Below are 13,528 nucleotides of genomic sequence, written 5' to 3'. Positions count from 1 at the left end.
CTTCTTCAACTCCCTGCTCTTTACGCTAAAGTTTGACTCTTTTTCTCAACTCTAATTTTTGAAAACAGTAAAAACTTTAGCGTAAAGAGCAGGGCGTTGAAGAAGGAGCAGCCCCTTTCATATACGGGGTAATTTCTGCTCGTTTTAAGTTTTAATGTAGCTCTTTACTTTCCGTTAAAAAAACTTGTTTTTTTATTTAATTTCTGAATGTTTTTTAGTTAATCCATGTTTTGATTTCGGCTCTCCACAGATGAATAATTAAAGCGAAATTTGCATATTTGTTTATTTGGCTAAATGGCTTTCCCATAGTTTTGATAGAATGATTTTGCGAAAAAAGGAGGGGAAGGAGGCCCAGTTGCTCTCTAATTTTTTGGGTACTTAAAAAGGCAACTAGAACTTTTAGCTTTTACGAACGTTTTCATTAATAAAAGATATACGTAACTTACGAATTAGCTTACGTAACAAACTTCTATGTTTGTATGCTTTTATTACGTATATGAGAAGGTTCGCCCACTCGTCAATACCTCGTCAATAACTCTTTGCATTAAAGCTTAAATTTTGTCCCCTGAATCACAAAGGCCGTAGAATAAATAGTTGAAATTACTAAAAATCCTTTAGCGTAAAGAGTGAGGTATTAGGAGGAGGTGAACCCCTTATATGCGTAATATTTTCTGTTCGTTTTAAGTTTTAATGCTACTCCATACTTCCAGTTGAAAAAAACTTTTTCAGATTTATTTTCTCATTGTTTTTTTAAATAATGCTAGAAAATGCTGCGCCCCCTTTATGGAAATCTTCTTCCCCCATGACAAATTCCTCCATGGAAAATTTCCCTCACATAGCCTCCTCTTCTCACCCCCCCCCTCCCAACCAAAAAATCCCCCTGAAAATGTCTACATTTCCCAATAACCATTAATATATGCAAACACTGGTCAAAATTTGCAACTTGCAGCCCCTCCCACGGGGACTGTGGGGGAGTAAGTCGTCCCCAAAGACATAGTTATAAGGATTTTCGACTATGCTGAATAAAATGGCTATCTCAGAATTTTGATCCAACTACTTTGGGAAAAAATGAGGGTGGGAGGGGGCCTAGGTGCCCTCTGATTTTTTTGGTCACTTAAAAAGGGCGCTAGAACTTTTCATTTCCGTTCGAATGAGCCCTCTCGCAAAATTCTAGGACCACTGGGTCGATACGATCACCCCTGGGAAAAAGAAAAAAAACAAACAAATAAACACGCATCCGTGATTTGTCTTCTGGCAAAAAATACAAAATTCCACATTTTTGTAGATAGGATCATGGAACTTGTACAATAGGGTTCTCTGATACGCTGAATCTGATGGTGTGATTTTCATTAAGATTCTATGACTTTTAGGGGGTGTTTCACCCTATTTTCTAAAATAGGGCAGATTTTCTCAGGCTCGTAGCTTTTGATGGGTAAGTCTAAACTTGATGAAACTTATATATTTAAAATCAGCATTAAAATGTGATTCTTTTGATGTAACTGTTGGTATCAATTTTTTAGAGTTTTGGTTACTATTGAGCCGGGTTGCTCCTTACTACAGTTCGTTACCACGAACTGTTTGATCAAATTTCATTAAGATCTGGTCACCCGTTCTTAGGTTTGAAATACCTCAATTTTTCTAATATTTCCAAATTAACAACTCCCAGCTCCCCCAAAGAGAACGGATCCGTAGCAATTATGTCAATCTCGTATCTATAACTTGTGCTTATTCTTCCCATCAAGTTTCATCCCGATCTCTCCACTCTAAGCGTTTTCCAAGATTTCCGGTTTCCAAGATTTCTGTTTCCCCCCTCCAACCCATTATGTCCCCGGATCCGATTTGAATTGAAAATGGAGCATCTGAGACATAAGATTCTTCTATATATCAAGTTTCATTAAGATCCGATCACCCATTCGTAAGATACCTCGATTTTCATGTTTTGCAAGAATTCCGGTTTCCCCCTCCAACTCCCTTCAATGTCACCTCAGAGTTCTAAAGCACAAGATCCTTCTAGATATCAAATTTCATTAAGATCTGATCACCTGTTCGTATTGTTACAAATACCTCATTTTTTCTAATTTTTCCGAATTACTCCCCCCCCCAACTCTACCAAAGAGAGCGTATCTGGTCCGGTTATGTCAGTCACCTATCTTTGACTTGTGCTTATTCTTTCCACCAAGTTTCATCCTGATCCCTCCGCTTTAAGCGTTTTCCAAGATTTCCGGTGCCCCCCTCTAATGACACAGGATCCGGTCGAGATTTAAAATAAGAGATCAGAGTTTTGAGGTCCTTCTAAATATGAAATTTCATTAAGATACGATCACTCTTTCGTAAGTTAAAAATAGCTTATTTTTTCTATTTTATAGAATTAACCCTCCCCCCAACTCCCCCAAAGAGAGCAGATCCGTTCCGGTTATGTCAATCCCATATCTAGGACTTGTGCTTATTTTTCCCACCAAGTTTCATCCAGATCGCTCCACTCTAAGCATTTTCCAAGATTCTAGGTTCCGCCTCCCCCCCTAAACTTCTCCTTCACTGGATCCGGTCGGGATTTAAAATAAGAGCTCTCAGACATGATATCCTTCCAAACATCAAATTTAATTAAGATCCGATCACTTCTTTGTAAGTTATAAATACCTCATTTTTCTAATTTTTCAGAATTAACCCTCCCCCCCCAACTCCTCCAAAGAGAATGGGTCCGTTCTGGGTATGTTAATCACGTATATAGGACTTTTTCTTATTTTTTCCACCAAGTTTCATCCCGATCCCTCCACTCTAAGCGTTTTCCAAGATTTTAGGCTCCCCCCTCAATTCCCCCCAGTGTCACCGGATCCAGTCGGGATTTAAAGTAAGAGCTTTGAGACACGATATCCTTCCAAACTTCAAGTTTTATTAAGCTACGGTCACTCCTTCGTAAGTTAAAAATACCTCATTTTTTCTAATTTATCAGAATTAGCCCCCCCCCAACTCCCCGAAAAAAGAGCAGATCCGTTCCGGTTATGTCAATAACATATCTAGGAATTCTGCTTATTTTTTCCACAAAGTTTCATCCCGATCCCTCCACTCTAAGCGTTTTCAAGATTTTGGGTTCCCCCCTCCAACTCCCTTCAATGTCACCGGATGTGGTCGGGATGTAAAATAGGAGCTCTGAGACACAATATCCTTCCAAATATCAAATTTCATTAAGATCCCATCACCCTTTCGTAAGTTAAAAATACTGCATTTTTTCTATATTTTTTTTCGATTTAACCGGCTCCCCACTCACCCCCCCCCCCCCCAGATGGTCAAATCGGAAAAAAGAAAAAATTGGAAAAATTTCTCATTTAGTCTGGTCCGGTCCCTGATACGCCTGCCAAATTTCATCGTCCTAGCTTACCTGGGCAGACCGACAGAATTTGCGATCGCTATATGTCACTTGGTTAATACCAAGTGCCATAAAAACAAGTTTTTTTGACTGCAAGTAAGGAGCTACATCAAAACTTAAAAAGAACAGAAATTATTCCGTATATGAAAGACGTTGTCCCCTCTTCAACCCCTCGTTCTTTATGCTAAAGTTTTTTTTAAATATTTTAAAAAGTGGAGTTGTGACAAAGAGTCAAACTTTAGCGTAAAGAGCTGGGCGTTGAAGAGGAGAAAACCCATTTCATATGCGGAATAATTTCTGTTGGTTTTAAATGTTAATGTCGCTCCCTACTTGCAGTTAAAAAAGTTTTTTTTTATTTAGTTTCTAACTAAATTTGCATATTTTTTTTTGTTAAATGGTTTTCTCATAGTTTTGATCGGACAATTTATATAAAAAGGGGGGGAGGATGTCTAGTTGCCCTCCAATTTTTGGTTACTTAAAAATAAAACTAGGTTTTTTTATTATTTTTTTTACGAACGTTTTTGTTAGTAATAAACATACGTACCTTGCGAATTAACTTACGTAACGAACTTCTATGTTTGTATATTTTTATTAGGTATATGAGGGGGTTCGCCCCCTCGTCAATACCTCGCTCTTTACACTAAAGCTTGGATTTTATCCCAAATCTTTAAGAATGACCCCTGAATCACAAAGGCCGTAGAATAAATAGTTGAAATTACTAGAAAATACTTCAGCGTAAAGAGCAAGGTATTGTGGAGACGAACCCTTATATACGTAATATTTTATGTCCATTTTAAGTTTTAATGCTCCTCATTATTTCCATTTGAAAAAATTATTTATTTTCTCATCGCTTTTTTAACGCTAGAAAATCATGGAAATTCTCTTTCTTCGTGATAAATTCCTCCATGGAAAGAACATCCCACATAACCCCTCCCCTCGACCCACAACCACCCCAATGCGAAAAAGTCCCACATAAAAACATCTGTACACTTCATAATAACCATTACTATATGTAAACATTGGTCAAAGTTTGTAGCTTGCAGCTCCTCCTCCGGGGACTGTGGGGGATAAAGTTATTAGGACAAAGTTATTAGGTTTTCGACTAAGCTGAACAGAATGGCTATCTCAAAATTTCGATCTGGTGACTCTAGGGAAAAAATGTGCGTGGGAGGGAGCCTAGGTGCCCTCCAATTTCTTGGTCATTAAAAAAGGCCACCAGAACTTTTAATTTCTGTTAGAATGAGCCCCTCTCGCTTTATTCTAGGACCAATGGGTCGGTACGATCACCCCTGGGAAAAAAAAACAAAACAAACAAATAAACACGCATCCGTGATTTGTCTTCTGGCAAAAAAAATACAAAATTCCACATTTTGTAGATATGAGCTTGAAACTTCTACAGTAGGGCTCTCTGATACGCTGAATCTGATGGTGTGATTTTCGTTTGATTCTATGACTTTTAGGGGTGTTACCCCCTATTTTCTAAAATAAGGCAAATTTTTCAGGCTCGTAACTTTTGATGGGCATCTTTTGATGTAACTATTGGTACCAAAAATTCCATTTTTTTTAGTTTCGGTTTCTATTCAGCCGAATCGCTCCTAACTACAGTTCGTTACCACGAACTATTTGGTATATATATATATATATATATATATATATATATATATATATGTAGATATATTATAATTCATGTTCAGAGGCAGCGCTCTAGAATTACCTAAAGTAAAGTTCATGTACCATCAATGTGTTTTTTTTTTGGAAGGATGCTCGTAGAAACCTGAGAGGGGGCCAATTTCTTGAAAATTGAATGCTCTAGTGCCCTTTTAAGAGTTGAAATCAATGGGAAGAGGACCTGCCCCCCTTCTGTCTCATGTTTTTCTGTCCTTCGTGACCTCCCAAGACACTCGGTCAAAATTATGTGATTGTCATTTTGTTCAGAATACCCAAAAGGTTCAATAAACATGCCCCCAGGGAAGACTTGACCCCTACAGCCCTTGGACAATGAGGTAAGTAATAGAATTTCTCAATTGGTCTTATAATGGAAAAGGGGGATGTTGAAATTTGGGCATGTGATTAGCTTGATGATTTCAGGGTTCCTTTCCTGGGCCCAGAGGATCACATATTTTACTGAGTTATGGTGGAAGGTGATATTGCGCTCATAAATAGACCAAAATTTTTTGTGCTTAATCAGTTTGAAACTCGCCACCGGAAGTCCTTGAGTCAAGATTAACCTAACGTAAAAAAAAAAAAAAAAAAAAACTGTTTGGTACACAGGCCAATGGGGCCCAAGGAAGGACCATATATTTTTTTCTGATTGGATTGAAACTTGTATCCTTGTATCTCTGGGTGAAGTGGGAAGTGACTAATTCAGGAAGCAGCTGTAAAACAAATGGTTCAGTCGAAAACGGGCTCAGGAAAGGGTAATAAACGTTTTTGTCCAAAAAGCTTGAAACTTGAACCAGTATGTCCCTGGGAAAAGGAAACCATAATTTACAAAAAACAATTTTTGTTTAGGGACATCCCATCCACCTCTATAAAAAGATTAAATGTTTTTTTCGGTTGGTTTGAAACTTGTATCCTTAGGTCCTTGGGTAATGGTGACAATTTAATTGTCACCATTAACCAATGCACAATTTAATTATCACAAAAATGTTTTATTATTGCTGACTTCCCCCCCCCTCCGAAGAAAGGTATGTACATATGTGTCTGCTTGTGGAAAAATAACTTCTTTTTACTTTGAGCCGTTGTAGCGGTGTCCTCGGTTCACCTTTGCCGTTTTACTTCATTATCAAAGTTCATTGGTTAATTGAGCTATTCGGAAACAAGTTTTCACATTGAAAAGCTCATCTTTCTGACTTGGCGTTGTCATAGAAATACTAAAAGCTTTTAATAAGGGGAACAAAGTCTATACGATCAGTAGGGCTGATGCTATTAATACTATCTGTGCTTAGAGCAATTTAAAAAAAAAAAAGATAACAATAATGTGACAGAATAATATATAACCAAGATGGTTTTACTTTTTTCCAGAAAACTTAAAGTTTCTCTGAATATCTGATGAAAGGTGTATTCAAATATTATGATTTTCTTCTCTGTTTTTTTTTTCCTTTTCCTTTTTTTCTTCGTTTTCTTCTTCCAATTTCATCGTTTGTTTCGTTCTTCGCTTTTTTATCTGTCTGTTTGGAGGAAGGGTTTGCATTTAGCCATGCAAGAAACTGAGAAAATTAAAGAATTATCCATGGGCCTTAGGCCCCCCCCCTTGCCCAAAAAATTGAAAATTGTAGCCTGAAAATGAAATGAATTGAAAAAGTCTGAAATAAATTCGTTTTGTTTTAGTTTGTTTTTTTGGAGAGAGGTTAAGTTTCTCTTAAGCGGAAAAAAAAATCTATTAAACCCTATCAAACGATATATGAAAACCATGGAGGAAATTTCGACTTTTGCACTGAATTTGTTTCCGAATATGCTGCAAGATCATTTTAGGATTAACGGTTAGAATTCAATTTTGTTGCTGATTCTGTACTGTTTTTAAATGGTTTATAGCCTCAATTGCCAAGCAATGCAAATGCCCCCACGAATTAGCCTACAGAGATGATACCTCATATCCCTTGATCTCACTGATGAAACAATTTCTTTACCGTAAATCCTAAGAACGAGCGTTGTTTTGTAAATGCTTTCGTATTAAATGGTATATTCTGTACAAAAATTAATTGGATTTCTTGAAATTTTAAATCATATTCATCTAGCCACTTCCTTTCATCCATTCATCCTAGGGCAGATCTAGGGTAGACAGTCATGGAATAAAAGTACTTCAAATAGTCTAAGCATTTCTTTGAGCCATTTGAAGGCAATTGGAGACCCAAAGTAAAATATTTTCAAAGTCCGTGTTCACAGGATTTGAATACAATTGGGTAACTGAGATTGTTCTTATTATATGAGGTTTGCTTAGTGGGAAAGCCTATTGGAAGGGGGTTGATCGTTTAGCTTATCATTTTCAATTTATGTTTGAAAAAAGCTGGTTTGGGATTCTCCTGTACCCCACGTATTTCTTGTATATTGTCGATAAAACAAGAAAATTCTTCGAAGTTTTGCTCCCACTCGTTAAATCACCCATGAAATAAATTCTTGCGTATGGATATGCTTTCTATATTATGTAAGTTAGAAAAGAAGGTTTAGTCGTACAATCAATTTTGATGCAACCAAAAACAGAACTTCCACCATACAATTGTTCCTCGTCCTAGGATGTCACACTCCCAGAGGAGGAGGAGGGTCCAGTGCAGTTTGAGGTGGCGAAGGTCATTCCTCTTCACAAAGGTGGTTGCAAGGCAGATATACAAAATTGGAGACCCATATCAATTCTACATATCTTTTCAGAGATACTAGAGAAAGTGGTGCATAAACTGCTCTATAATTTCCTTCAGATGAATAGGCTTTTGAGTCAGACACACTTTTGGTTTTGTAAGGGTCATTCCATGGCGCACGCCTTGCAGCAACTGGTTCAGTGTTAATTGTGCATTAAACTCAGGTAACTTACCTATGTCTATTTACATTCACATTAGAAAAGCGTTTGACACGGTTGACTATCGAGTGTTGTTTGATCGAATGAAAAGTCTTGGAATAAATGGAGTTCGTCCAGATGGTTTGAGAGCTGTCTTTACGGTAGGTCCCTTGAAGTCGGTCCCTTGAAGTAAGTGATGTAGTCTCATTGTCTTTTCCTGTGAAATGTGGTGTACCTCTTGGCTCTGTGCTGGGGCATTTACTTTATTTAGTTTACACGGACATGTTGCGCTTTTCTCGGCAGAGTGTACGCATTACTTTTTTTTGGCGGATGACACTGCACTAACAATATTTTCAAAATTATTCGATGAATTAATAGCAAAGCTAACAATGCTCTCAAAAGACTAGAGATGTTTGCAAGTTTAAGTTTGCTGTGCGTGAATGAAAAAAAGACGTTTTTACTGAGATGCTGTAGAGTGGGTGATTTTGCTGATGCAAGTGGTGAAGTCCTATTGTGTGAAAAGCCTGTTGTACAAGTTAAATCACTACGGTACTTTGGCTTCCATATTGATTCTAATCTTTCGCAGAAGCATCATAGCAACATTATTTCCGCCGAAATAGCACGTGGAGTTGGCATTCTCTGAAAACTGAAGCATATTCTGACGGAGCGTACTCTTCGCACGATTTATTTCGCAATAATATACTCGTATATATATAATACAGATGTTTAGTTTGGAGTAGCAACTTTTATGTTAATTACAAGCGTGTACAAATTCTACAAAAGAAAGCAGCAAGAATAATTGGGAAGCATGTAAAAAATGTGAAAGACACCGGGGCATGCATTAAGTCTCTAAAGCTACTCAATGTTGGACAGATAAGGGACTATCAAGCGGCGATGTTTGTTTTTAATTGTGTGTATAATCTAGTCCCGGAAACTTTTAATGAGTTTTACTGTTTCAGAAATTCTGTTCATGAGCATCATCAAACAGTTCGTGGCTACGAACTGTAAGTAAGGAGCGACCCGGCTCAATAGTGTTCGGTAAAACGGAATTTTGATACCAATAGATACATGAAAAAAATTGGATTTTTATGTTGATTTCAAATATATAATTTTCATCAAGTTTAGTGCTACCCGTCGAAAGTTATGAGGCTGAGAAAAACCTGCTTTATTTTCGAAAATAGGGGAAACATCTCCTAAAAGTCATAGAATCTTAATTAAAATCTTACCATCAAATTTAGTCTATCAGATAACCCTACAGTAGAGGTTTCAAGCTCCTATCTTCAAAAATGTGGGATTTTGTATTTTTTGTCTGAAGAAGGACCACGGATGCATGTTTATTTGTTTCCTTTTGTTTGTTTTTTTCTTCCCAGGGGTGATCGCATCGACCCAGTGGTCCTAGAATATCGTGCGAGGGCCCATTTGAATGGAAATAAAAAGTTCTAGTGCCCTTTTTTAGTGAAAAAAAAATGGATGGCAGCTAGGCCCCCTCCCACGCTAATTTTTTTTCACAGTGCCACCCGATCAAAACTTTGAGATAATCATTTTGTTCAGCATAGTTGAAAAACTCTATTAACTATGTTTTAAGGATGACTTAAACCCCCACTGTCTCCGGGGGAAGGGGTGCAAGCTATGAACTTTGCCCATTGTTTATATATAGTATTGGTTATTGGGAAGGAGAGATACGTTTTTAGGGGGAATTTTTTCTGCTGCGGGGAAGGTGGGGGAGGGGGCTACGTGGGAAGATCCTTCCATGGGGGAAGGGTCGTTTATATGAAGGAGGCGCCAGATTTCCCAGCATTACTTAAGAAACGATCAGAAATTGAATAAAAAAACAAACAAAAACAAATCTTTTCAACTGAAAGAAAGGAGCAACATTAAAACTTAAAACGAACAGAAATTATCACTTGTCTGAGGGGGTTAGGCCCCTTGTAAATACTTTGCTCTTTACGCTAAAGTTTTTTCTTTCTAGTACTTTCAAGAGAGCTATTTATTTTAATTCAACGGCCTTTGTGATTCATGGGTCGTTCCTAAAGAAGTGGAACGAAATTCGAACTTACGTGTAAAGAGTTAGGTATTGACAAGGAGGTGAACCCCCTCATATACATATTTTTTTTATGTGTTTGTGCTGTTGCACTGGTGATTTCTCTTTCCATTATAATGATTTCTGTTTGTTTTAGGTTTTAATGGTGCTCCTTACTTTCAATTGAAAAAAATTGTTTTTTTATTTAATACCAAGATGTGATAGCTTGGTTGTGGATATTGAAAATAGTGTGAGATCTGGTTTTACTTTGAAGTATCTTTGCCCTTCTGTATGGAATTCGCTTCCTGTGAGTGTTAGGGAGGCTGAGCATCTCCCACAGTTTAAAAAAAAGATTAAGAGAGTATTTCTTGGGGATTAGTTTGTTTAATTTTTTTCTTAAGGGGGGTTACCTGGGCTATTGGGCTGGAGAGAGGATTGGGATGAAGAGGGGGTGGATGAAGTTGTATTTTGAAGGTGGTTTTTACCCGGGGGTGTTTGAGAGAAGGTGATTGTCTTTTTTTACTTTTTTATTATTATTCTAATTAGTCTATGATGCTTCTAGGAATATTTTTGTAGGTTTCTTATTATTATCATTATTAATTTAGGACGCCTTTAGGAATGCTTATGTAGTTAATCGGTGTGCGTTAGCAAAATTTAAATTAAAGTTTTGCTTATTAAATAAAAAACAAGCTTTTTTTAACTGAAATTAAGGAGCGACATTAAAAATTAAAACGAAGAGAAATTATTCCGTAAATGAAAGGGGCACCTCAACGCCCCGCTCTTTACGCTAAAGCTTTTTATTGTTTTAAAAAGTAGAGTTGTGAGAAAGAGTCAAACCTTAGCGCAAAGAGCCAGGCGTTGAGGAGGGGTCAACCTCTTTTATATACGGAATAATTTTTGTTCGTTTTAAGTTTTAATGTCGCTCCTTACTTGCAGGTAAAAAACTTTTTTTTATGTAGTATGAATAAATAACTAATGAAGTCATTAGACTTTTGTGATAAAGCAGATAGCTAGTATTACTGTTTATCATAAAAGTTGTGGTAACACGATTAACCTTAATTTTGCCTAGTTTATTGTTTACAGGACTAAAAAAGCTGAGAAACTTTGCCCTATATAAAAAGATAATTGAGTTTGAGTCATAAAAGATTCAGAATGGAATCGCAGCATAGACAAGGAAAAATAAAAGAATTCTAAAATCTCTCATTTTTCTAATTATTCTTTGCAAGAATATTAGCCTGAGGGTTCGCCTAAGGTGGTCCAATAAAGTCCTAATTCCAAAAAATCACGACCTGAAAACCGCCTACTTCCGTGTGTTACCCCTTCTTGTAAGAAAGATAATCCAATACACTATCCCATTCCCCATTAATGTCAGACCAGTTATCATCTGTATAGGAATCGTTAAAATTAATTTTAATTTTAACGATTAGAATTTAACTAAATTTAATTTTAATTAATAAAATTAAAATTAAAAAATTAATTCTTTGTATATTACAGACGCAAACAAAGTCCCAGGAAAGTCAATAAAAGATTCAAATTCGTAAAAGAGTCAGAATGGAATCGAATTCAGTATAGAGAAGAAAAAATAAAAGAATGCTAAAATTACTAAGAAACAAAGAAGACACAAAGAGGAAGAGTAAAAGACCTTGTTAACCTTTTATAACCAAGAGCAAAATATAAACCAGTTTAAATAAACACTCGAGCTCCAACGGCTTGTTATTATTGTGTCCGAAAGTTTTGTAGTTGGAATGATTTAAATCGTTCCAGATCATTCCAACTGCAAAACTTAAAGATCTTCTAATAATAAGTCATTGCAGCTTTTATCCAAACTTATTTATATATTTTAGTTGCTGGGCTACCCATAGTTCATAAGGAATATCTCCTTCAACTTGAACTAAGTTGGCATTTCCATAAAAGTTTTAGTCTGTAGAAACAGGTCAACATATGTTTATTGAAATAATTTAGTTTTATTGCTTAGGGAAAGCATGAACTTGAATTTCAGCAAAACTTTTGTTTTCCCTTAGTTATTTAGTATGTGGGATGTTATTTAGTATATTTAGTATGTTATTTTGTTATTTAGTATGTAAAGATCGAAGATGTGCTATTTGAATATTTGTTATCTTGTTGATTTTTTTTTCAGGTTGCACTGGTTTTTCCGGGGAAAAAATCAGTTCCTATTAAAGAATATGTAAAAACTAGGTAAGTAAGGTCTATGATATACAATAAGGTTTCCGTAAATTCAAACGGAATTTTTGAACTGAGTAAAAAACGCCGGGTGTAAGGGGGATGTGTGAATAGTTTTGTTGTTTAATAAAGCAACTATTTTTCAGTGCAACTACATTTATTTTATAAGCATTTATGCTATTAATCTTCATTTGCGCCTGTATCTCTGACATATTGACAACAGCAATTCTTTTTCTTATTAAATAATTTGAAAATTTTATGTTCTACTGAAATTTGTGTCCCTAATTTGCGTTAACCGTTTTATTGGGTTAACTGAAATTAATTTGCGTTCTTTAAAACAAAGTGTCCTGAATATTTCCAGCACCCCGAACGTAAATTTAAAGAAGAAACGTGTGAAAATCCATGTTTGCATTGATGCCATAAACTTCCCAGGCTGGGATATACAAAGGGGATAGGGGAATTAAATTTCCTTGAATTTTTGGGCACATTTTACTCAAATTATTAAACGAAACGTGTTTTTTGTTACCCTCTCGCCGATTTTTCTTATTATGGCCCGCTCCCCCTCGGGAAAAACAATCGTGCGTACGTGCCTGTTCCAAAGTTCAACCTAGACTGTTATTTCAAGCACGGAATTTTCAAACAGTTCATGGTTATGAACTGTAAGTAATGGAGGGTATCCGCCCCCTTTCCACACTCTCTTGCCCCAAAGATGTCAGATAAAAAGATTTTAGATAACCGTTTGATTTAACAAAGTTGAAATATCCAGTAACTCTGCCTTTGGTGATGACAAGACCCCACATTGCCCCTGGGGAAAGGGCTATAAGTCACGTGATTTGCCCATTGTCCACATATAGTGAAATATTTATTATTCAGAAATGCGCAACAAATTTCGAGGGGGAATTTCTGTCGAGGGGGAAGATTTTCCATGGGGAGTAAAGTTTTCGGGGAAAATTTTACACGGGAGGGGGATAAAGGGGATTTGCGGCATGATTTGAAGAGTGGTCAGGAATTAAATTAAGAAAACAAGGTTTTTCGGCTGAAAGTAGTGAGCAACATCAAAACTTGAAAACAACAGAAAGTGCTCCGTATATGGGGAGGCCTACCCCTTCCTTAACCCTCGCTGTTTACGTTAAGGTATGACTTTTTGTCACATTTTTTAAAGAAAGACAGCTCAAACATCAGAGCTGTTGAAATTGAGTGAGAAGTGTTTTTAAGAACTTTAAGACTTTAGCATAAAGAGCCAGGGATGAAAAAGGTGTAATCCCCCCGCATGTACGGAACAATTTCTGTTCCTTTTAAGCTTTAATGTTGCTCCTTACTTTCAGTTGAAAAAGCTTTTTTTAATATATTAGTATAGATTGTGCATCATAATATTGTTAAAATTGCTTGTTATAATTGTTATAATTGACAGAAACTAATCCTCCTGAGGAAAAAGATAGAGTTTTATTGTTGCAGTTATTCTGTGCTGAAGAGC

General features: G+C 36.4%; 1 protein-coding gene across 6 annotated transcripts in view; it reads left to right on the top strand.

Annotated features, from left to right (window-relative positions):
* LOC136031763 (tRNA-uridine aminocarboxypropyltransferase 1-like) overlaps nucleotides 1-13,528 on the top strand; it is a 72,622-nt gene that overhangs the window by 46,795 nt on the left and 12,299 nt on the right. For all 6 annotated transcript variants that reach the window (XM_065711503.1, XM_065711498.1, XM_065711499.1 and 3 more), the window contains one exon: nucleotides 12,011-12,069. In XM_065711503.1, coding sequence (XP_065567575.1) covers nucleotides 12,011-12,069 — 59 coding nt within the window. The remainder of the gene's footprint in view (nucleotides 1-12,010; nucleotides 12,070-13,528) is intronic.

This window comes from Artemia franciscana, chromosome 10 (assembly GCF_032884065.1).
Source record: "Artemia franciscana chromosome 10, ASM3288406v1, whole genome shotgun sequence".
Taxonomy (NCBI): domain Eukaryota; kingdom Metazoa; phylum Arthropoda; class Branchiopoda; order Anostraca; family Artemiidae; genus Artemia; species Artemia franciscana.
Note: the sequence above shows the minus strand (reverse complement) of the source record. Positions and strands in the feature narration are given on the sequence as shown.